Source organism: Notolabrus celidotus, chromosome 8 (assembly GCF_009762535.1).
Source record: "Notolabrus celidotus isolate fNotCel1 chromosome 8, fNotCel1.pri, whole genome shotgun sequence".
In the NCBI taxonomy this organism is placed as follows: domain Eukaryota; kingdom Metazoa; phylum Chordata; class Actinopteri; order Labriformes; family Labridae; genus Notolabrus; species Notolabrus celidotus.
Window position 1 is genome coordinate 8,913,285 of NC_048279.1, and position 19,911 is coordinate 8,933,195.

Sequence of the window (19,911 nt, forward strand, 5' to 3'; positions counted from 1 at the left end):
ATTAAATAATCTATCTTGTCTTTTTTTCCAGGCATTTGAGACATAATTAGCTTAGACACATCAAACTTTAACAGCTGTTTCAGTTTATGATCATCCGACCAAGGTATGGTAAAGGGTGCTTAAAACAAAAGGAGCGCAACGAGATCATTCATAGAAATGAGGTGGAGTCAAAACGATGAGATTTGTCTTTCAAATGTAAAGGAGTAAAAGTAAGAAGTTTTCCCCCCAAAAATACTCAAGTAAAGTACAGATACTAAAATGTACTTAAGGACAGTACTCAAGTGAATTCACTTTATTACTGCTTGGATGTACCTGGAGTGAGAGGCCCTGGAGCAGGGGAGCTGTGGATGAGCTGTTTGAATAAAGAAGAAGAAAACAAGTTAAAGAAACACACCTTTACATTGTCTACCAGATAGTTACATTTTTTTATATTTGTTGATTGTGAATTTCCTTTCTTATAAAGATAAATTACAATGACAGCCCCATTTTGGTATTGAAATTTAAACACCTGTGAGAAATTGGTTTGCACCAACTTCAGTGCCTAGACAAAGCAGTGCTGCAGTGCTCTACTGTTTATCCTGCATATTCAGGCATTTCTGATGAAAAATCCCAACCTACTTCCAATTATCAGACAAACTCACTTTGAATACTTGAAGTGGTCATCCAACACCTATCCAAAGGAACAGTTTCAGGCATTGAAAATTATGACACAGAAATAATCCTTTAAGCATTGTTGCTCACGATCTCTGTTCAATTTGTACTTGATAAGGAGACATCACTAAAAGTTCAGTCTCTTTTACTTAAAAACTCCTTACTGGGACTTTAATATGTCCCTTTAACTTGGCTAGTCTGTAATAATAACAAGCTCATTCTTTTATCAAATATAAACAAAGAACGTTTCTTTTCTTTTCTTTTTTTCTTTGTGTTTTGCCTTTTTTTTTGTTTTAGTCCTTTTTAGTCTGGAAATCGGTTTTGAGACATAGTTTTATTATAGCTTCTTTTAATTTCAGGCAGGCGTCGCTTGTTCGTGGAGCTCTGTCGCCCCCTAGCGGATGGAGGCTGCACTGGCTTGAATGGAACATAACTGAACACAGCTGATATCTAACACAAGCTGTGGGAATAAACGCCAACCTCACCGTTATATTAGCTGTCGAAACTCTGCCTTTCCCGGGAGAACATTTTACTTTTCAAGTCGTTTGGTATGTCCGAGTTTTCATCCATTTGGTGGAAGTAAAATCTAAAGAGCAGCTAGCTAGTATGTGTTAGCATGCTAAGTGCTAGTTAGCTGCGGGCCAAGCTCAGTTTGTTTTATTTTTACTCAGTCACTCATTTATGTGTCAAGCTGCCCTGCAAGCTAATAATAAACAACGTTTTCATCATAATAAAGGCATAGTGACTCCGGTTAACTCTTAATAGCTTAGCTTTGGGTCAAAATGAATATTTTGATTATTTTAATCACGTTTAATGTGTCGTGACGTGATTCAGCCTCACCTGCATCACCTGCATGTTGAGCTGAGCTCCCTCTATAGACTTTATTCTGTCAGCATCAAACCATGTATACGATCACCATGTATTTACTGTAAACCAGTCTGCTTCTGAGACTAACTCGGCGTTTTGTGTACATCAGTACACTTGCATCGTTTATGGGTGTTAGGGAGAAGAAAGTGTCCCTGTATGATGATGTCACATACATAACAAGGTGATTTTATATTGTAAAGATGGTCGTTAGATTAATCACATGTTTTATATCTCCATCATCTTGCAGTGTCCCTGGAAATCGCAGCCCTGCATTCCAAAAAGGAAGACGAGTATTTCACCATGAGCTCAGACGATGGTGAGATTACACAGATAGACACTGACACATGCACACACCCCCTCCACAGCTCATAAAAGGTAGTTTTTAATCTGTTAACAATCTTTATAATCTAGTGGAGCTACCTTTCATGTCATTTCAAAATAGGGAATAAAGTAACCCAGGGGTAAGGCAGCAAAAAAATGGCACAATAAAAGCAGCACAAATCATATTTTCTTTAAAGCTTGAACATTGACTGGATTACTCACCCTCATGAATGTGGCATCATGAGTTGAACCGCGAGATACCGACCTGTTTGTGCACACTGTCTGAATGTCTGCTCACGTCTCTTCAGGTGACATGGAGAACCAGGCTGAGCTGGAGGAGAAGACGAGGCTCATCAACCAGGTGTTGGAGCTTCAGCACACTTTAGAAGGTACCCATATATGAAGACACACACACACACACACTTGAACGTGGCTCCTCAACCTCTCCCGTTACTGTTTTCACCTGGTGCAGCTTTCACTGCACATCTGTGTGTATCCATCTTTGCTCCTCAGCTAGTAGCTTACCCTTTTAGCTTTTTGTTACTGCAGCAAACACTGGAGACAGTAAGCTTACATTAGAGTTGCCACAATAAATCAATCAAACAATCTTATCAATCTTTATTTGTATAGCGCCAAATCACAAAAAACTTTATCTCAAGACACTTTCACAAACAGAGCAGGTCTAGACTGTACTCAATGTTAAATTATTAACAGAGACCCAACACCAAGACAGGTTAAGACTCAGTCTGATCACATGTTGATACACCATGAGCAGAGCACTTTGCAGTGTTTAGCAAGTTAAAGCGGCAAGGACAAACTTCTTTTAATAGACAGAAACCTTGAGCAGAACTAGACTCATTTTAGACAGACTTCTGCTGAGACCGAATTGGGGTTGGAGAGAGGGATAGAGGAGATGATAGTGGTGAGAAGGATAGTAGTAGGTGTACAAGCTTTATCAAAAAAGTAAAGATTAAAGCCCTAATCTTAAAAGTAGAGATGGTAGACGGTTCCAAAGGAGAGGGGCCTGATAACTGTAGGTTCTACCTCCCATACTACTTTTAGAGTGCCAATACTAAGACCTGAGAAATTTTAGGACTCGTTGGTGTTGCAACGACCATCCCCAGTCACACATCTTAGCAGAGATGGTGAGGATGTGAGGTGGCTTACTCCTCAGCAACTCAGCTCTGGAAGACAATTTTGTTGCACCATCATTTTAAGATAAGAAGTGTAGAGCCATTTTTAATTGTGTTAGTTTTGTTAAGAAGGTCTGTGTTGTGTCCTCAGACCTGTCTGCCAGAGTGGACGCCGTCAAAGAGGAGAACCTGAAGCTGAAATCGGAGAACCAGGTTCTGGGTCAATACATCGAGAACCTCATGTCGGCCTCCAGTGTCTTCCAGACCACCGACACCAAGAGCAAAAGAAAGTAAGGAGAACATGGAGAGTCTGACCCAACCACCCCCCCCTCCTCACATACACACACTCATACAGACACATAGGCATTCCAAAACCTGAACCCAAACCACTCTGAGCAACAGCATCATGTACCCTTAGTTGCCGCCTAACAACTCAATTTACACCTGAAATTAAGATGCATTGTGGGTGATCTGAACACAGGTGGACTGCTGGTGTTACACCTGGAATTAGTTTCCTCTTGTGATGGATGCCATTTCCCCTCTACTCATGCACATAAAGTATCTTTAGAGAGTAATTCGTCATTTTAAACACGTACACATCAACTAATCAAAGAACGGGGATGCAGAAGGAAGACAGTTATGTGATTTATCAGACTGAACAGACAGGGCAGCTGCAAAAAGACAGGAGATGTCGGGAGCATTGCACCTCGCAGCATTTAGCAAGTTACAGTGGCAAGACAAACTTCCTTTAATGGGCAGAAACCTCCAGCAGGACCAGACTCATGTTAGACAGACATCTGCTGAGACCGAGTTGGGGTTGGAAAGAGAGATAGAGGAGAGTAAAAGAGAGAGAAAGCGATGATAGCAATGAGATAGTAGTAGTAGTAGCTGTTGCCGCTGGAGTTCGCCGCGTGATGTGTAATAAAACATCAGGTTGGAATGAATCTCAGTATGAGGACGCACCCGAAGGCAGCCCTTTAGGGGGAACAACCATTCATAAAATGACCTAAATGAAAAACAGGGAACACTTTTTAAGACTCAAAACCACAAGAGACAGAAACACAGTTCAATAAAGCGCGATTAAAGAATAAATCAACAAAACACAAAAACACCAAGATCCTTCTGATTTCATGACTGGGACTTCAGTAGTGTTTCAGAGAGGAGTAAGACATGCCATTAAATTCAAATCTTCCTCTGAGCTTTAGTTTAGCACTTCTCCAAAGTGATCTGATTTGTCAGCTCTCAACACGTCTATGATGCATCCACACAATTTTTTTTAACTTGCCCACATATGGTTGGATGTTAACTTCAGGTGTAAACAGGACCTAAGCTCCACATGTCTTTCTGCAAACAAATGGGGAAATTGTTATTGATTAATTTGTCCACTAGGCGGCAGTGTTGTATTTATTACAACTGGAAAGAAAGAAGCAAAAGTCTGAACGTGAAGTGAAGACCAACTTATTTTCTACTTTACAGCAGAAATGCACCAACAGGTTTCCACATGATGACGTTTAGGAGAAGAACATGGATCGGCATAAGTGCTTCTTTATGCGAGGATAAAACGTTTTAAAAGTATGTTTTGATTTAAGATCCGCTGCAGCTCAGACCTACATCTATTGACATCTCTCAATCCAGAATCCTGGAGTTAAATAATTCACCAGTTCAAAACATTCAGCACTGAGGTCAGCACGCATTTCTGTTTCTGCTACTTGTTGTGATTAGTGGTCAAAATGATGTTTTTGTATGGCGATGAATGATACACGTTCACGCTGCGTCATTTGTGTGTTTACATGAGCTAAAAAACTTAACCCAAGTGACTCATCTTCTAGACGCTGTGTTGCAAAACGCCAATCAGTGTTTTGATTTCCCGAGGTCCTTGAATGCCTCCATTCAACAAACAAACATTTTAATGGTTGTTTTCTTCTCCTCTTGAGGACAGCCCCGACAAAGCTTGACCTTTTACTCTTTACTCGTATGCATCGTGATTCGGGCTGGCTTAAAAACAGACACTCCTGACTCTAATCGATTTTTGTCTTTTCATAAATTCATAAATCCAGAGATCCATCTTTATGTTTCCTTTCCTGTTGGTGGTCCCTTGTCTCACAAGAAACAGCTTTGAGCAATAAGATCTGGCCACGTGAGAGGCTGGTGAAACAAAAAATGTACTGTAAATTCAATTTTCCCTTTAAAAAATCTGTTTCATATCAAATAGAAATGAAGTGGGATCTTGTTAACACTGAGTTTTGCTGTAATCAGATTTTCAGGATTACAGCAAACCTCAGTTTAACCCCAGAATCAAAATCCACATCATGCTGAGAGTAGGGATGGGCAATGATTTTCAAATATCGGAATATTCTTTCACCTTGTAAAAATAGAAAAGTTACTTTAAATATTTTCTCATAGTTTTTACTGAAGCCTGGTTGTAATACGGTATTCCTGACAGATGGTGGCTATAGAGCGTCTTAAAGCTGTTTGCTAACTGCATTAAGTAACAGAAGAAGAAGAATGCTAACTGCATTAAGTAACAGAAGAAGAAGAAGAATGCTAACTGCATTAAGTAACAGAAGAAGAAGAAAGCTAACTGCATTAAGTAGCAAAAGAAGAAGAAAACATTTACAAACCGTCGCGGCAAATTTTTCCGTTTCTGAATCTCAAACTACAACACACGTATTTTCAGAGACTGAGCATGGCTGTAAAATGTAAACATACACCCCACGCCACGCAGCGGCACAGAAACACCGACATAAAGATCAAGACTGACGCTGTCAGTGCTCGCAACTAGCAGCACCTCGTCCTGCTGCTGGCTAACGCAACTGACACACAAATTACAAATCATCATCGATTCGATGATTATTACAAATAATCATGGAATAGATGCCAATGATTATTGAATATTGTTTTGGCTCGCTGAGATGTCTGACACATTGTCTGTTTTGAGACTGCCTACTATGCTAGCAGTATGCACTGATTTGGCCAAAATTCAGTATGTAGTATGTGAATTAGAGCAAAATCTACAGTATGCCAAAACTACCTGGATGTCGTACTGATGCGGGAAAATTTCTCAGTATGCATTGGACCACTCCCCCTTGGGTACTGTTTCCCACAATGCACAGCGCTAAAGTTACGCTTCTTCTTTTTATTCTGTTTTGACGGGGGCACTGTAAAAATCATTAAATTCGATGTAAACCACTTCTTAAATTTTTTTAATGATAAATGAATGCAAATGAATGCTAATGAATACTAAAGAGGCAGTTTCACTATCAGCTTGGCCGTTGTTTACTTCCACTTTTTCAAAAAATGGAAATCCAGTGACGTCTGGCTCAGCATGCTGCAGAACAGAAGAAAGGTACTTTATTGATCCCCAGGGGGGAAATTCAATTTTTTCCCTCATACTATTTTTGGACATGCTACACATATGCTTAGGGAGAGATGTCAGAGTGAGGATACTGCCGTCAATCAGCGCACCCAGAGCAGTCAGGGGCTCAGTGCCTTGCTCAGGGGCACCCCAGCAGTGCCCAGGCACCTCTCCAGCCACCAGTCCGTACTGGGACTCGAACCGGCGACCCTTTGGTTCCCAAGCTAAGTCCCTATGGACTGAGCTACTGCCACCCCCAGGCATACTTCATACTACATACTAAATTCAAATGCAGTATGTAGTAGGAAGTGCCTACTGCCTACTAAATAATACCTAAATTCATAGGTAGTATGTAGTAGGCCGTTCCGAAAACAGCCATTTTTTTTTTCCGGTGTTCATTATTTCACAGACATGTTTTGAACTGGTGAAGATACTGCTCCACTCTCCTAACCCTCCTCCAAACCCCAACCCAGAACCCTGTTCAGACTTTTATAGAGTTCAAATGTTTACGTTAAACTCCCTTTTCCTCCTCGTGCTAACCGCTCCAGATTCTCAGTGTTTGCTCTTTTTAACAGCGGGCAGACTGAGACAGAGCACAGGAGGATTTGGCTTTTTCAATGAAATAAAATTTTGTTTCTTTTTCTTATTTATTACTCAGCATTGCTGCCATCACTATAGATCTGTTTGAATGTTTTATTGTTATTCTTCTAAACTCTCTAAAGAGAGAGGGTCTAAAGGCCCACTTTGAATCCTTCACTGTCTGTTGTTTTAAAGTTATGTCACCTTTTGTTGCTGCTTGTTGCACAATGGGAGTAAATAACACGACTTTAACTACAGTCACTTGTAGTTTCGAGCCAAGATCATGTGTCACTTTGTTAAAACTGCAAGAGTCTTAAGTATGAGCTAAGTGTTAAACTTTCCCTTTAACCAGTCACAAATATGCATACTGTTGTTTATGCAGAACTGTTACAGAAACCATCTTGCATTTGAACTTTGTTTACAATTTACCGTTTGTTTATTTGTTGCTAATTTGAACTGACTTTGTTTTAATAAAGTGAAGATCCTTTTTGATGAAATGTTTGTCGGTGATCTCTCCTTAAGTTTTCCTCTTGTTTCATATTTCACGCTCACAGAGTCACTAAGGGTGCTCGTAAGGACAAGTGATGGTCTGCTTTGCCTCCAGAATTTTCAGTGTTGGTATTTGAACGTGGGTGACAAATGAAAGGAAAATCTGTATAGGAGTAATGAAATGCATAGACTGAGTTTCCCTTTTTCTTGTGGTGCACTAAACTTAAATGAGTGATGAATTCAGAGTTTTTGAATTCACTTGTACTTTGTTTTTAAGCCGTCAGCAGTGAAACAGGTTATAATGGCTGCAATGTAGTGTTAGCCCATTAATGTAGAACCACTGCAAGCTCTTGTTTTTGTCTCTGACAGGCTCAGATTGTTTCTCTTAGAGTCTGAGGACATAACAGCAAAGGTCCCTACAGATAGAGCTTTGTGTGAAAGAGTAAGAAGATTAAACAGCAGTTAAAAAGCTCTTTTCAAAGACATCAGACTTGGGTTGTCACAATACCAGAATTCCAAACTTCTATACTATAGTAGAAAAAAGAAATCAAACAATATTGATACCTGTTTCGATATCACAGCACCAAAAAACAAACAACTCCCACATGTATTTATTTATGTACTTACTTTTTGGGGCTCTTACACCTTTATTTATAAAGGAGGGGACAGTGGATAGTGTAGAAAACTGGGAGAGAGTGGCGGAATGACATGCGGAAAAAGAGGCATCAGGCATCAGGCGGTTATGAACCATGGCCACCCGCAACATGGGCACGCAACTTAACCATTAGGCCAAGTCTTCGCCCAACGCCCAAATTTTAAGTGCCACACAGCATTCAAAGAGTCACTAAACACAGACCAACATTAATTAACTGTAAAGAAAGACACAAAGTAAGTACACATTTTCAAAAGTTTATGTTGGGTCTGCATTTTGTAAGAGCTTCAGGTGTGATGAAGAGCAGAGCGGAGCAGAGACACACAGCACTTAGGATGAAGCATGTAATAAACTATATCCAGCACCATCGCTTGTTTGTGCACCGCTGTGGCTTTCTTAATCAGTTCATCACAGAGTATCAGCAGTGAAATAACCAGAAAGATGTCTTTGTGGTTCCTGGTGTCATATGATCGCCTTCCTCTTCAATGTAAAAGTCTATCTCTGCAGAGATCCTTTCTTTAATATCTTCAGACACTACGAGCCTGTCAGTGAGAAAATAAAGACTTTACTTTGAACCCCAAAACTTTTTGTATTGGTCATTCAGAGGCCAAAAAGAAAAAACAAAGATGCTGGATTCTCTCATTAATAAGATGCTATTCCTTTCATTTGTAACTCTTTTTTTGTCTTAGATTGAAAACCCTGTAAACAGCTCTGTGTAGTCTCTAGTGATGATTCCTCTTAAAAATTAGTTCCTCTAGGCAGAATATACAGTGGTGGCCAAAATTATTATTTCATAATGTTCATGAAACATGCAGCTGGTTGCTCTGAGCACAACAAATACCAGATGAGGTGAGTCCTACAGTTTTCATCCATTTTTAACTTTAATATTTGGTTTGTCCACCTTCTGCAGCAACTACAGCAGCCCATCTCTCTGACACAGTATCATATACTTCCTGAGAACTTCAACACTAATGTTACCTCATGCCTTCTGCAACTCAAGCCAAAAGCTTTCCTTTGAATGTACGATAGATCTGTCCAGTTTATTTTCCAACTTGCCCCAAATTTGCTTGATAGGGTTGAGGTCTGGACTTAAACAGGGCCAGTCCATCATTCCCTTTTTTTTTTTTTTTTTTTTACTTTTTTTTTTGGTATCTAAGTTTTTTTCTAAACTTGTCAAAGGCTTGGTAAATGAAAAACTTAATATGTTTCTCCTTACAGGAACAGGTAATATTTAATTGACAATTAACTCTGGCGACAGACTTAGCACATTTTTGTCTCAAAAAACCCAAAACATAAAAAATAAAATAAAAAAGATAGGCAGCAGATACAAAAGAAAGTGGACACATAATAATATCAACTAATATGTTCATGGACAGTATCTGTATACATACACTTGTACATGTACTCATACCTTCATACATGCATACCTAACCTGCTTCTACATACATCATATAGACATGTTCCTGAGGTATACAGTATTGCAGGATCCCACTTGGGGTAAGCAAAACAAAACAAGAAAACCAGAATCCTAGTGGGGGCCATTATTTACCTTCATTAGTCCCAAAACCTGTCCCAAGGGGTCACAGTCCATCCTTTTCAAAGTTCCAGCAGATTCCTTCTGTCACAGGTAGTTCCAGCAATAGTTAGAAGAATGTTTAGGGTCATTGTCATCTTGGAAAATAAATCCAGGCCCAATAAGGCAACTCCCAGATGGTACTCTGTGCCTCACCAGATTGTTGTGGTCTACTTTTCTTAGCCATGAATCCATACATTTTCACTAAGTCACCTGTTCCTGAAGCTGAAATGGCATTTTGAGATGCTACACTGTGTCTGAAAGTTTCGTTTTCTACCTCTCTCTTTTTGGTTCTGGTGTGATTGGTGACATCATGGCGGTCTAAAGTGTACTTTATGGTGCTAGGCTATGCGGCGGTAACTCCAGCCAGCATCAAAAAGGGCCTTTATTCGAACCCACTGCTCTTGTTAGCTCTTTCTTAGCCTTAGCCATGTTCAGAGAGCAACATGTGTTCAAGACTACTTCTAGAGGCTTTGAATTTATACCACTTGGTGGTGTGGCCTCAGAGACAAAACCCTGATGTTACCAATCACTTAATGAGCAGGAGAGTCCTTCTACATTCAAAAGAATCACACAGCTGTGTCCTAAGACTCTTCCATCTCCATCAATTTAACCACGATCACACCTGACAATGATTACACGAGAAATGTGGCTTCTTCTGTGAAGGAAACATGATTGTGAGACATTGACAGTGAAATAGGCCTAGCTTGTTTGTCCTTATGATGGATCTCTTCTCTGGTTTATAGAGCCTGATGATGACATAGATATTTCATTCATTTTAGGGGTACTTTAATGGCCAATTCAACAAAAACAACTGAAACCTCTTGAATATGCCAAGTGTTCTAATCATTTTGGCCACCACTGTAAATGCTCTTTTTTTCCAGCAACATCTAAACACCAGATATTGGGAAACTACATTCAGGCTGTAGACACTGCAGTGATGTGCGTCGTAGTTGTCCTGGTAGTTGAAATGAGTCGAGGACATTTGTTTTACAACTCTGTTTCTGAAAAAGTTGTGTGTAAAATGAAAATAAAAAAAAGAATGTGATGATTTGCAGAACACTGAAAACCCCATAGTATTTGGAAATATCACAAACACAACATCAAATTTTAAAACAGAGAAATATTTTTGGAAAAAGGTATGCTTATTTAAATTTAATGCCAGCAACGGTTCAAAAACTTTCTTGTTGTTTATTCTTAAGGCCAAGCTCATTGGTTGTCTCTTTAATATGGCTTCTGTCAGTGGGTGGGATATGATGGGGGACAGCAGGTGAACATTTTGTTCACAGTTGAAGCGAAGAAGCAGGAAAAACGGGCAAGTGTGAGGATGTGAGCGACTTTGACGAGGACAAACCTGTCAATAGCTGCAGGTCTGTTCCTCGTCTGCAGGGGTCAGTACCTACCAAAAGTGATATAGCGTGCTGCAGTGTTTGCACATTGTGGTACCTCACCCAGCAGGTACATCAGTTTGTGTTGGTTGTCAAATGAATGAAATTATTTATGTGTGTTTGTGATCAGTGGGAAGAATGTGTCTCTGATGTCCTGGTATAGAGGACAGGTGGTTAAAAAGTGGAGCTCTGTCTCTACCTCATGCTTGGTGCAGGGGGTTCAGACTTTGTCCTCTTTGGGGAGCCAGGTCTGTCGGTGGCGTCCTCTCTCAATGGCGAGGTCGTGTTCACTGAGTCTGTACATGGTTAAAGATTTCCTCAGCTTTGGATCCGTCACAGTGCTCAGATATTCTGCCACAGTGTAATCTCTCTGTAGAGCTCGGTAACATTCTAATTTGCTTTGTTTTTGGGTTGATTTTGTCAAATGTGTTAAATAGTTTTCTTTTTCTTTTTGAATCATTTGGTTGATTCTGGTTGGGTTTCTGTCTGAGGGCTCTGCTTCGGAGTACAGTCCCAGAACCAGGTGTCTGAGGGGGCAGCTCTCTGAAGACTCTCTGGACGTCAGGGCTTTGTAATGGAGTGTGTCAGGGTCACTATTCTTTAAGTGATTGTAAAATTAAAAGCTCTCTTTTGAATTTTGATGATTAAAGGGTATCGTCCAAATTCTGCTCTGCATGCATTATTTGGGGTTTTCAATTGGACAGAGAGGATGGATTTACAGAATTCTGCATGCAGAGTCTCAATTTGGTGTTTGTCTCATTTAAGAAAATCTTGATGTGCGAGAGGACCCCAGATCTCACAACCATACAGAAAAATGGGTTCTATAACGGAGTCCAGAATTTGAAGCCAGATTTGAATAGGGATGTCTAACTTGACGTTCCTTCTGATGGCATAGAAAGCCGCTGTAGTTTGCTAAATACTGCAAAGTGCTCTGTTCAGGGTGGATTAAGATGAGACAAATCGAATCCTGTAAGTAAGAGGGGACTGGATCAGTGAAGGTCTAGACCACATTATAACAGAATACGGTCTAGACTTGGTCTGTTTGTAAAGAATCTTCAGATAACGTTTGTTGTGATTTGGCGCTATATAAATAAAGACTGACTGACTGACTGACTGACTGACTGACTGACTGACTGACTGACTGACTGACTCAGAAAACATTAGGGTGATTAGGGTTAGGATTAGGATTAGGGTTAGGGTTAGGATTAGGGTTAGGGTTGATTAGGGTTAGGGTTAGGATTAGGGTTAGGGTTAGGATTAGGGTTAGGGTTAGGATTAGGGTTAGGGTTAGGGTTAGGATTAGGATTATGATTAGTGTTAGAACCAGAACTAAACTTAAGCAAACAGAACCAGAACCAAACCCAAGCAAACTCAACCAGAATCGAACCAGAACCGAACAAGAACTTAACCAGAACCGAACCAGAACCGAACCAAAACCGAACAAAACCAAACCAGAACCGTAACAGAACCATACCAGAGCCGAACCGAACCAGAACCGAACACAAGCAAACAGAACCGGAACCAGAACCAAACTCAAGCAAACAGAACCAGAACCAAACTCAAGCAAACAGAACCAGAACCAAACTCAAGCAAACAGAACCAGAACCAAACACAAGCAAACTCAACCAGAATCGAACCAGAACCTAACAAGAACTTAACCAGAACCATACCAGAACCGAACCAGAACCGAACCAGAACTGAACAGAACCGCACCAGAGCCGAACCGAACCAGAACCGAACTAAAGCAAACAGAACCGGAACCAGAACCAAACTCAAGCAAACAGAGCCAGAACCAAACTCAAGCAAACAGAACCAGAACCAAACTCAAGCAAACAGAGCCAGAACCAAACTCAAGCAAACAGAGCCAGAACCAAACTCAAGCAAACAGAACCAGAACCAAACTCAAGCAAACAGAGCCAGAACCAAACTCAAGCAAACAGAACCAGAACCAAACTCAAGCAAACAGAATCAGAACCAAACTCAAGCAAACAGAACCAGAACCAAACTTGAGCAAACAGAACCAGAACCAAACTCAAGCAAACAGAATCAGAACCAAACTCAAGCAAACAGAACCAGAACCAAACTTGAGCAAACAGAACCAGAACCAAACTCAAGCAAACAGAACCAGAACCAAACTCAAGCAAATAGAGCCAGAACCAAACTTGAGCAAACAGAACCAGAACTAAACTCAAGCAAACAGAACCAGAACCAAACTCAAGCAAATAGAACCAGAACCAAACTCGAGCAAACAGAACCAGAACCAAACTCAAGCAAACAGAACCAGAACCAAACTCAAGCAAACAGAACCAGAACCAAACTCAAGCAAACAGAGCCAGAACCAAACTCAAGCAAACAGAACCAGAACCAAAATTGAGCAAACAGAGCCAGAACCAAACTCAAGCAAACAGAGCCAGAACCAAACTTGAGCAAACAGAACCAGAACCAAACTTGAGCAAACAGAACCAGAACTAAACTCAAGCAAACAGAGCCAGAACCAAACTCAAGCAAACAGAACCAGAACCAAACTCAAGCAAACAGAACCAGAACCAAACTCAAGCAAACAGAACCAGAACCAAACTGGAGCAAACATTATTAATGCCCTCTGGTTGGCATTGAGAAAAATCCGATGCCTCAGCTTGGATGGGCTGATCCGATTTCTCCTCTCAGTGAGTATTTGCCTGGTCTTCAAGAAGACTCTCTCTGAAGGAACAGATTTAGCCAGGATACACAGCCTCCCCTCCATCACCTGAATCCTATATACTCATGTGATTGGCCGCATGGCCGCCATGCTGACCAATCAAAACAAAGTTCTGCTGTGAGCAGAGCTGGGGCTGACTTCAGACCAATTGCCCTGACCTCGATTTTAATGAAAATCCTGGAGAAATTGGTCAGGTCTGAGATTATGAGGCAAACTGAACATGTTTTAGACCCCATGCAGTTTGCATATAGGCCTCAAAGAGGAGTGGAGGATGCCACTATAACCCTGCTTAATATGCTTTATAAACATCTGGACAGGAATGGGACCCATGCTAGACTTCTCTTTGTGGACTTCTCTTCTGCTTTTAACACAATCCAGCCCCACCTTCTGATCAGAAGGCTGTTGGAGCAGTTTGAGCTAAGTAACAATATTATGGGCTGGATTCTTGACTTCCTTACCAAGCGGCAAACTCCGGTCTCAAACGATGAAGCCAATGCGGAAGTGCTATAAACTGCAGTACATCGAGAATCCGCTTGAGGCTGGCTGCAGAAACACCGGAAACTACATAGATATGAATGGGAAAAAGACGATCTTTGCAGCATTAATAAACATGTTTACAGCCTGGTTCAAAAAACGGCTTGGCCCTATGAAGCTAATCTCTCTAATGGCACACACTGTACGGGGAGTGAATTTTTTTCTAACGTGACGGTTCAGAAGATATTAGGATTACGAGTTTTGCCCAAATAAGGACATGACTGACGTGACTCCCGGTCGGGAACACACAGCCATTGGCTAAGAAGCTCACACTACGTCACACTCTGCCTGGTTGAGTTCCGCATTACCAATATGGCTGCTGCCGTCGATTTGCTTTAAAACAGCTCTCAGGAACAGATGGGTGACGTCACGGATACTACGTCCATTATTTATACAGTCTATGTTCCTTACCAACAGGACTCAGAGAGTTAGAGTAAATGACACTCTGTCTGATCGGAGATGCTCCTCTACAGGTTCTCCACAAGGGTGCGTGCTGTCACCTCTACTGTTTATCCTTTACACTAATATGTGTCAGAGCAGACATGAAAACAGATCCATTATAAAGTATGCAGATGATTCTGTCATTGTTAGTCTGCTCTATGAAAATGAAACCAGCCACGGTCCAGTCGTTGATCAGTTTGTTGAGTGGTGTGAGGAGTCTTACCTTCAGCTCAATGTTTCTAAAACCAAAGACATGGTTATTGACTTTCAGCCTATTGAGTCTGTGCAAACTTATAAATACCTTGGGACCGTCATTGACATGAAAATGAACTTTGAGGCAAACTGTGCAGCAGTGTGTAAAAAGGCTCACCAGCGTCTGCATTGCTTGAGAAAACTAGCTTTCTTTCACATTGATCGAACAATCATGACCATGTTCTACCATGCTTTTATCGAATCTGTTGTGTCCTTCTCCCTAGTCTTGTGGTTTGGCCAAATCACTCTGAAGGAAAGGAACTCTTTAAACCAGATAGTTAAATGGTCAAGCAAGTTGATTGGTGAGCCACAGGCATCCACAGTTTCCCTGTACACTAACCAGTTACAGCGGATAGCCACCTCTATTTTAAATAATGCCTCACACCCTCTGCACAGTGATTTCCAGCTTCTTCACTCTGGACGACGGTTTTTAGTCCCAAGGTGCAGGACACAGCGTCACAAGAAAAGCTTTGTTCCTGCTGCTGTTACTGAGCTGAACAAGCAATAGCTTTTATTTTCCCACACAGTCAGCCTCCAATCTTATGACTTGAGCCCAGATTGTCTTATTTATTCATGTGATTCCATTGTTTTTATTGGTTGACTGTTTTCTGATATGCTTTTTAAAATGGAACCTTTAGCACTTTTATCATTTTATCATTTTATCATGTCTATTCATTTTACCATTTTTGAGTGTTAGATTAGTTTTTAGGATATTTTTTGTATGTTTTGCACATTAAGTAGATTGTTCTGTCTGAAGTCTATCTTGTAATTTTGTATCGACCTAACATCTCACTGGCTGCAAAACAAGTTTACCTATGGGTACAAATAAAGTAACCTGAACCTGAACCTGAACCTGAGCACCGTGAGAGCTCAGCAGCGAAAGGAAAAAACTGGGAGCCGGCTCTCTCACGATGCGAGCCGACTCTTCTGATTCACTATAAATCATCGGCTCTCAGAGCAGCAGCTTTTGATCATGACACATCACTAATGTGCTTAATCTGTGTTACAATTATGAGGGGGGCTTGGACAATTTTCTCACCTGTAAGGGGTCCCTGGCTCCAAAAAGTTTGAGAACCCCTGCTCTAGCTAGTAGGAGTGCAAACTCCCGATAGTGAAAACAAACGGAACAAAAAGAGCGACACAGCTGCTCCGAAACTCCACGTTGTAGACATCGCTGATCATAATAGACATCGCCATGCAGGAAGACAGTTTACATTTTTTAAATCTCTGAGAGATCTTCAAATACAGAGTGTGTCTTTACACTGGTGCGATTTTTTCAGAGTTTACGGGAAAACTCGTGACATTTTCTTTGTTTTATATCGACCACTTAGCAGGATGAATATCATGATTAAGCAGGTATATTTTGAGTTTGAGTCGAGATGAGAAACAATTGTGGCCATTTTTGGCATTCAGTTCTTTTTAGGTCGTTAAAGCACTGATCCTCTGATCATTATTATTATTTAATTATTTCAGTAAGGCAGCTTCCTGATTCCTTTGCTGGCTCTTTTGTTTTTTTCTTAGCTCATTTTATATTTTTTGAGAAAAGAAAAAGCTGAGATGTTGCCCATCATTGTTACTTGGTTGCACTAATAAAGTGAAGTGCTGTACATCTGTGGTTGCATTATTCTATTATCAATTTGCCATCATTTTTAAGTCTGTAAGAGATGATTTCATTGATAGCCATAGACTACATGTCTTTCAATGTAGACTTCCACTAAGAGGAACATATTAGACTATTTAGGAACTAAATTAGGAACTAAATTTAGACAGTCATACCAGCTTGATCATCATGTCAATTAGCATTATTGAAGGGGGTCTGTGGGAATCTCTTTTTTCTCTCTCTATCTGTACCATTGCAAAACATATAAAAACAAAGCTATAGCTAAGCTACATAAGCTACAGCCTATAGTCTGTTTTGGATGCGGGGCAGGTTGAAGCATTGAGTGATCCAGTCTGTTTTAATGTCACAGAGATTACTTAAATAATACCTTAAAATCAGATATTTTGATGCTTACTGTATTTTGGGTGGTCCCACGAGGGGCAATTTGTTTAAGTAGCTTTAACCTCTTAATAATTGTAATGAATAAACTTGATCTGATATTGTGATATCCAATATGTTCATTTTGGTTCCATGATGAAGCCATGAAAACATAATAAAAGAAAGGGCACCTTGTGTGCAGGGAATCCTTCATTTTTGCCAGTCATACAGTAAATATTTGACTTCAAGAGGCAAGACAGCTGAAAAGGTAGAGTTATGTAAATCTTTGACTGGGTCGATTGGATCCTGGAGGTGTGGTTACAGCAATTGCTCAGGGTTCCTTTAGCCTTTGGTGATGGGGCCCAATGTAATATTTCTTCATTGGGCCCAAAATCCCTGGCGGTGCCCCTGAATGTCAACAATATTCAAACTAAGATTTTAAGAACCTCAAGTGAGCTACAGGTTATGTCAAATTTGTGTAGTAAGAAAAGTTGATCACATTTTTGTACTGTCCCTGTAAGGACGAATTTGGGGATATGTCCAAATATTTGAAATATTTGAGCTTGCTAACGACGACAGAAAGGAACAGATTTGTTTATTTAGCCTGAAAAAAAAAATGAACATTTAATGTTTCTATTTTTGTTTTTGGTCTCTTCTTTTAAACACTTCTCTTCTTCTTCTAAGCCTGTTATAGGCAGTACATTTATTTTTGACACTTCAATAAAACAAACTCCCTGAATCAAATAAAAAATAAAATATTGGTGGGCTTATCTTAGCTGTACTGTTAGATAGCACGAAAGCTAATTACAGGAAGAAAAACAACAACACTGAATTGAATTATTCAAAAGCTGAATGTATTTTTCTTTATTTGTTACAACAAATATATAAAGTGAAAGTTACTAAATAGCAAGGTACTGGTCAATAAATTATGTATTCAGGAAATCTGCTGTTAAAACAACTCTGAGACAAGACAAGTAGAGTCAATAAATCCCAAGAAGTCAAAGACAAGATAACGTTGCCGTGTGGTTAATTCTGGAGACGTCCTTCAAAATCTGAACTTCCTGTGTTAAGCATCCAGCAGCAAGTTGAGTTCTTCTTCACCCCAGAGCACAGTCATAGTCTGTTTAGGCACTTCATGTAAACCTCTAAAACAATAAATAAAGTTCCTCCTGCAGTGAGAGTCCAGCAGGGGGAACACTCTGTTCAGCTACAAGGATGATTGCCCAGTGTTTGTGTTTCAGTTTGTTCATCAAACTTTAATTTGAATCTGAAAACAGGGAAGAAGAGTGAACATTAAACACACGTTACACTCACTCATCATGTCCTGATGTTTGTCTATGCAGCCTTAACATGTGCACACAGGAAATGTCTTGATCCTGACTAAAACAAGCTCCTTTAGATTTGATCCTTGACTTTATAACCACCAGTGTGACGTTATCACTTAGCCACTTGGTTTTTTCTCTGAATTTCTTTTTTTTTCAACATTAAAACTTCATTTTCAAAGAGCATCATTAAAAAAGATCTTCCTCATTATTTTTCTCCTCCCTGGCCTTAACACTCCTTTGCATCAGGACTCTGCTGAACTCTGATGATTTATCGTAACGGTTGCTCTCTGAGGTTTGTCTCATTCTTTGTATGAACATTTTCTTGCCTCTGTCTTGACCAAGAACCCGTTGTGAACGAAATTTTGGGTCTCTAGACAAGCTGGTTGTGGACGCTGTGTCCGTACCTCACAACTATCAGAGTTACTTTTCGCTGGGCCCAATACGGTGGCTGGGAAGCGCATTGCAAATTTACAAATCAAAAACACTTTTACAAGCGACGGAACATTTTTACAAGTCCCGAAACACATTTTCAAACTGCAGATTCTACAGGGAAAGGAATGTACCAAATACCGGAGGTGATCGAGTGAGCATTTTGTTTTAGTGGACTGTCCTGTCCATCGCAGGTCATTATGATGTGTCCTTTCAAAATAAAAGCCAAAAGAAATATGAAAATATAGTTATAATTCTGGATATTTTCAACCAGCTCAGTTTCCATTGACTCATCATAGTTCAGACTAATAGTGGACAACCTCATAATGTAATCCAGCCTATCACAGCTTGATTTGATGTGAACATTTAAAATATCAGCCATTTGAAATTTGAAAAAAAAAAAAATTCATTTGGCTTTTATTTCGAAAGGACACATCATACTGACCTGTGATTGACAGGGCAGCCTGTTTCTCTCCGCCAAGACAAACCACTCTCTCGATCAGTTCTGGTATTTGGTACATTCCTTTTCCGGTAGAATCTTTGTATTTTGTATTTGTAATTTTGTTTCAGGACTGGTAAAAATGTTCCTCACTTGTAAAATTGTCTCACTGCTTGTGAAATTGTTTCTGATTTTGTAAATTTGTTCTCTTAAATGTTAATTTGTTTCGGCCTCGGTAAAAATGTTTTGCTAATGTCATTTAGTTTTATAAAATGTATAAATGTTTTCCAAAATGTCAATTTGTCTCCAACTTTGTTAAAGTGTTTCATCTTTTGTAAATTTGCATTGCACTTCCCAGCCACCGTAGCTCAACTACTGTAAGCTAGCAGGGCTGCAAACTCCACACGGTGAAAACAAAGGATACGAGAAAGAGCGGCACAGAAACTGCACATTCTGGACTTTTCTGAATGTAACAGATATCATCACCCCCAAACAGATGGCGCCTGGAAACCGCAGCCACTCATATTACCACTTTTACGGTAATGATCATCTCATTTTAAACTTGTAAGAAATTCGTCTCTGTCTGATAATTTATTGAACTGGACAAACAAGAGAGACAAAGACGTTTCACTTCAGCTTTAAATGAAGATTAACAGCTCTCATTGTTCTGTATGGAAAGCATGTGCTCAGACTTGTTCATGTTAAAGCCATGCATAAATGTAAGATTACTCACCTGGCATGACTTCAGTGACAGCTCCTGCTTTGTTTTTATTGGCATGTTTGAATATTCTGATACAATGCAAAAGA

At 40.0% G+C, this 19,911-nt stretch overlaps 2 protein-coding genes across 5 annotated transcripts in view; one reads left to right on the plus strand and one right to left on the minus strand.

The window, feature by feature from the left end:
- The first annotated feature begins 1,026 nt into the window (after positions 1–1,026).
- On the plus strand, positions 1,027–19,714 carry LOC117817156 (short coiled-coil protein B). 4 transcript variants are annotated; one of them, XM_034689654.1, is made up of 5 exons: positions 1,027–1,199; positions 1,766–1,834; positions 2,148–2,228; positions 3,124–3,262; positions 19,601–19,714. In XM_034689654.1, the coding sequence occupies exons 2-5, from the start codon at positions 1,819–1,821 to the stop codon at positions 19,662–19,664; spliced, it is 300 nt and encodes a 99-aa protein (XP_034545545.1). In that variant the 5' UTR covers positions 1,027–1,199; positions 1,766–1,818; the 3' UTR covers positions 19,665–19,714. The 4 variants fall into 4 exon arrangements, with proteins under 4 accessions (XP_034545545.1, XP_034545544.1, XP_034545547.1 ...); XM_034689653.1 differs by lacking the exon at positions 19,601–19,714 and adding an exon at positions 4,449–7,403; XM_034689656.1 differs by lacking the exon at positions 19,601–19,714 and having other exon boundaries at positions 3,124–7,403.
- zgc:154054 (uncharacterized protein LOC777616 homolog) overlaps positions 17,765–19,911 on the minus strand; it is a 36,399-nt gene continuing 34,252 nt past the window's right edge. The window contains exon 15 of the mRNA XM_034689648.1: positions 17,765–18,178. Within this exon, the coding sequence (XP_034545539.1) occupies positions 18,161–18,178 (18 nt within the window). The 3' untranslated portion in view covers positions 17,765–18,160. The remainder of the gene's footprint in view (positions 18,179–19,911) is intronic.

Excerpts from the sequence above, each read along its gene's own strand:
- LOC117817156 (XM_034689653.1), top strand. Across the intron at positions 2,229-3,123 it reads GCTTCAGCACACTTTAGAAG|ACCTGTCTGCCAGAGTGGAC; the intron begins GTACCCATATAT and ends TTGTGTCCTCAG. Across the intron at positions 3,263-4,448 it reads GACACCAAGAGCAAAAGAAA|CAGAAATGCACCAACAGGTT; the intron begins GTAAGGAGAACA and ends TCTACTTTACAG.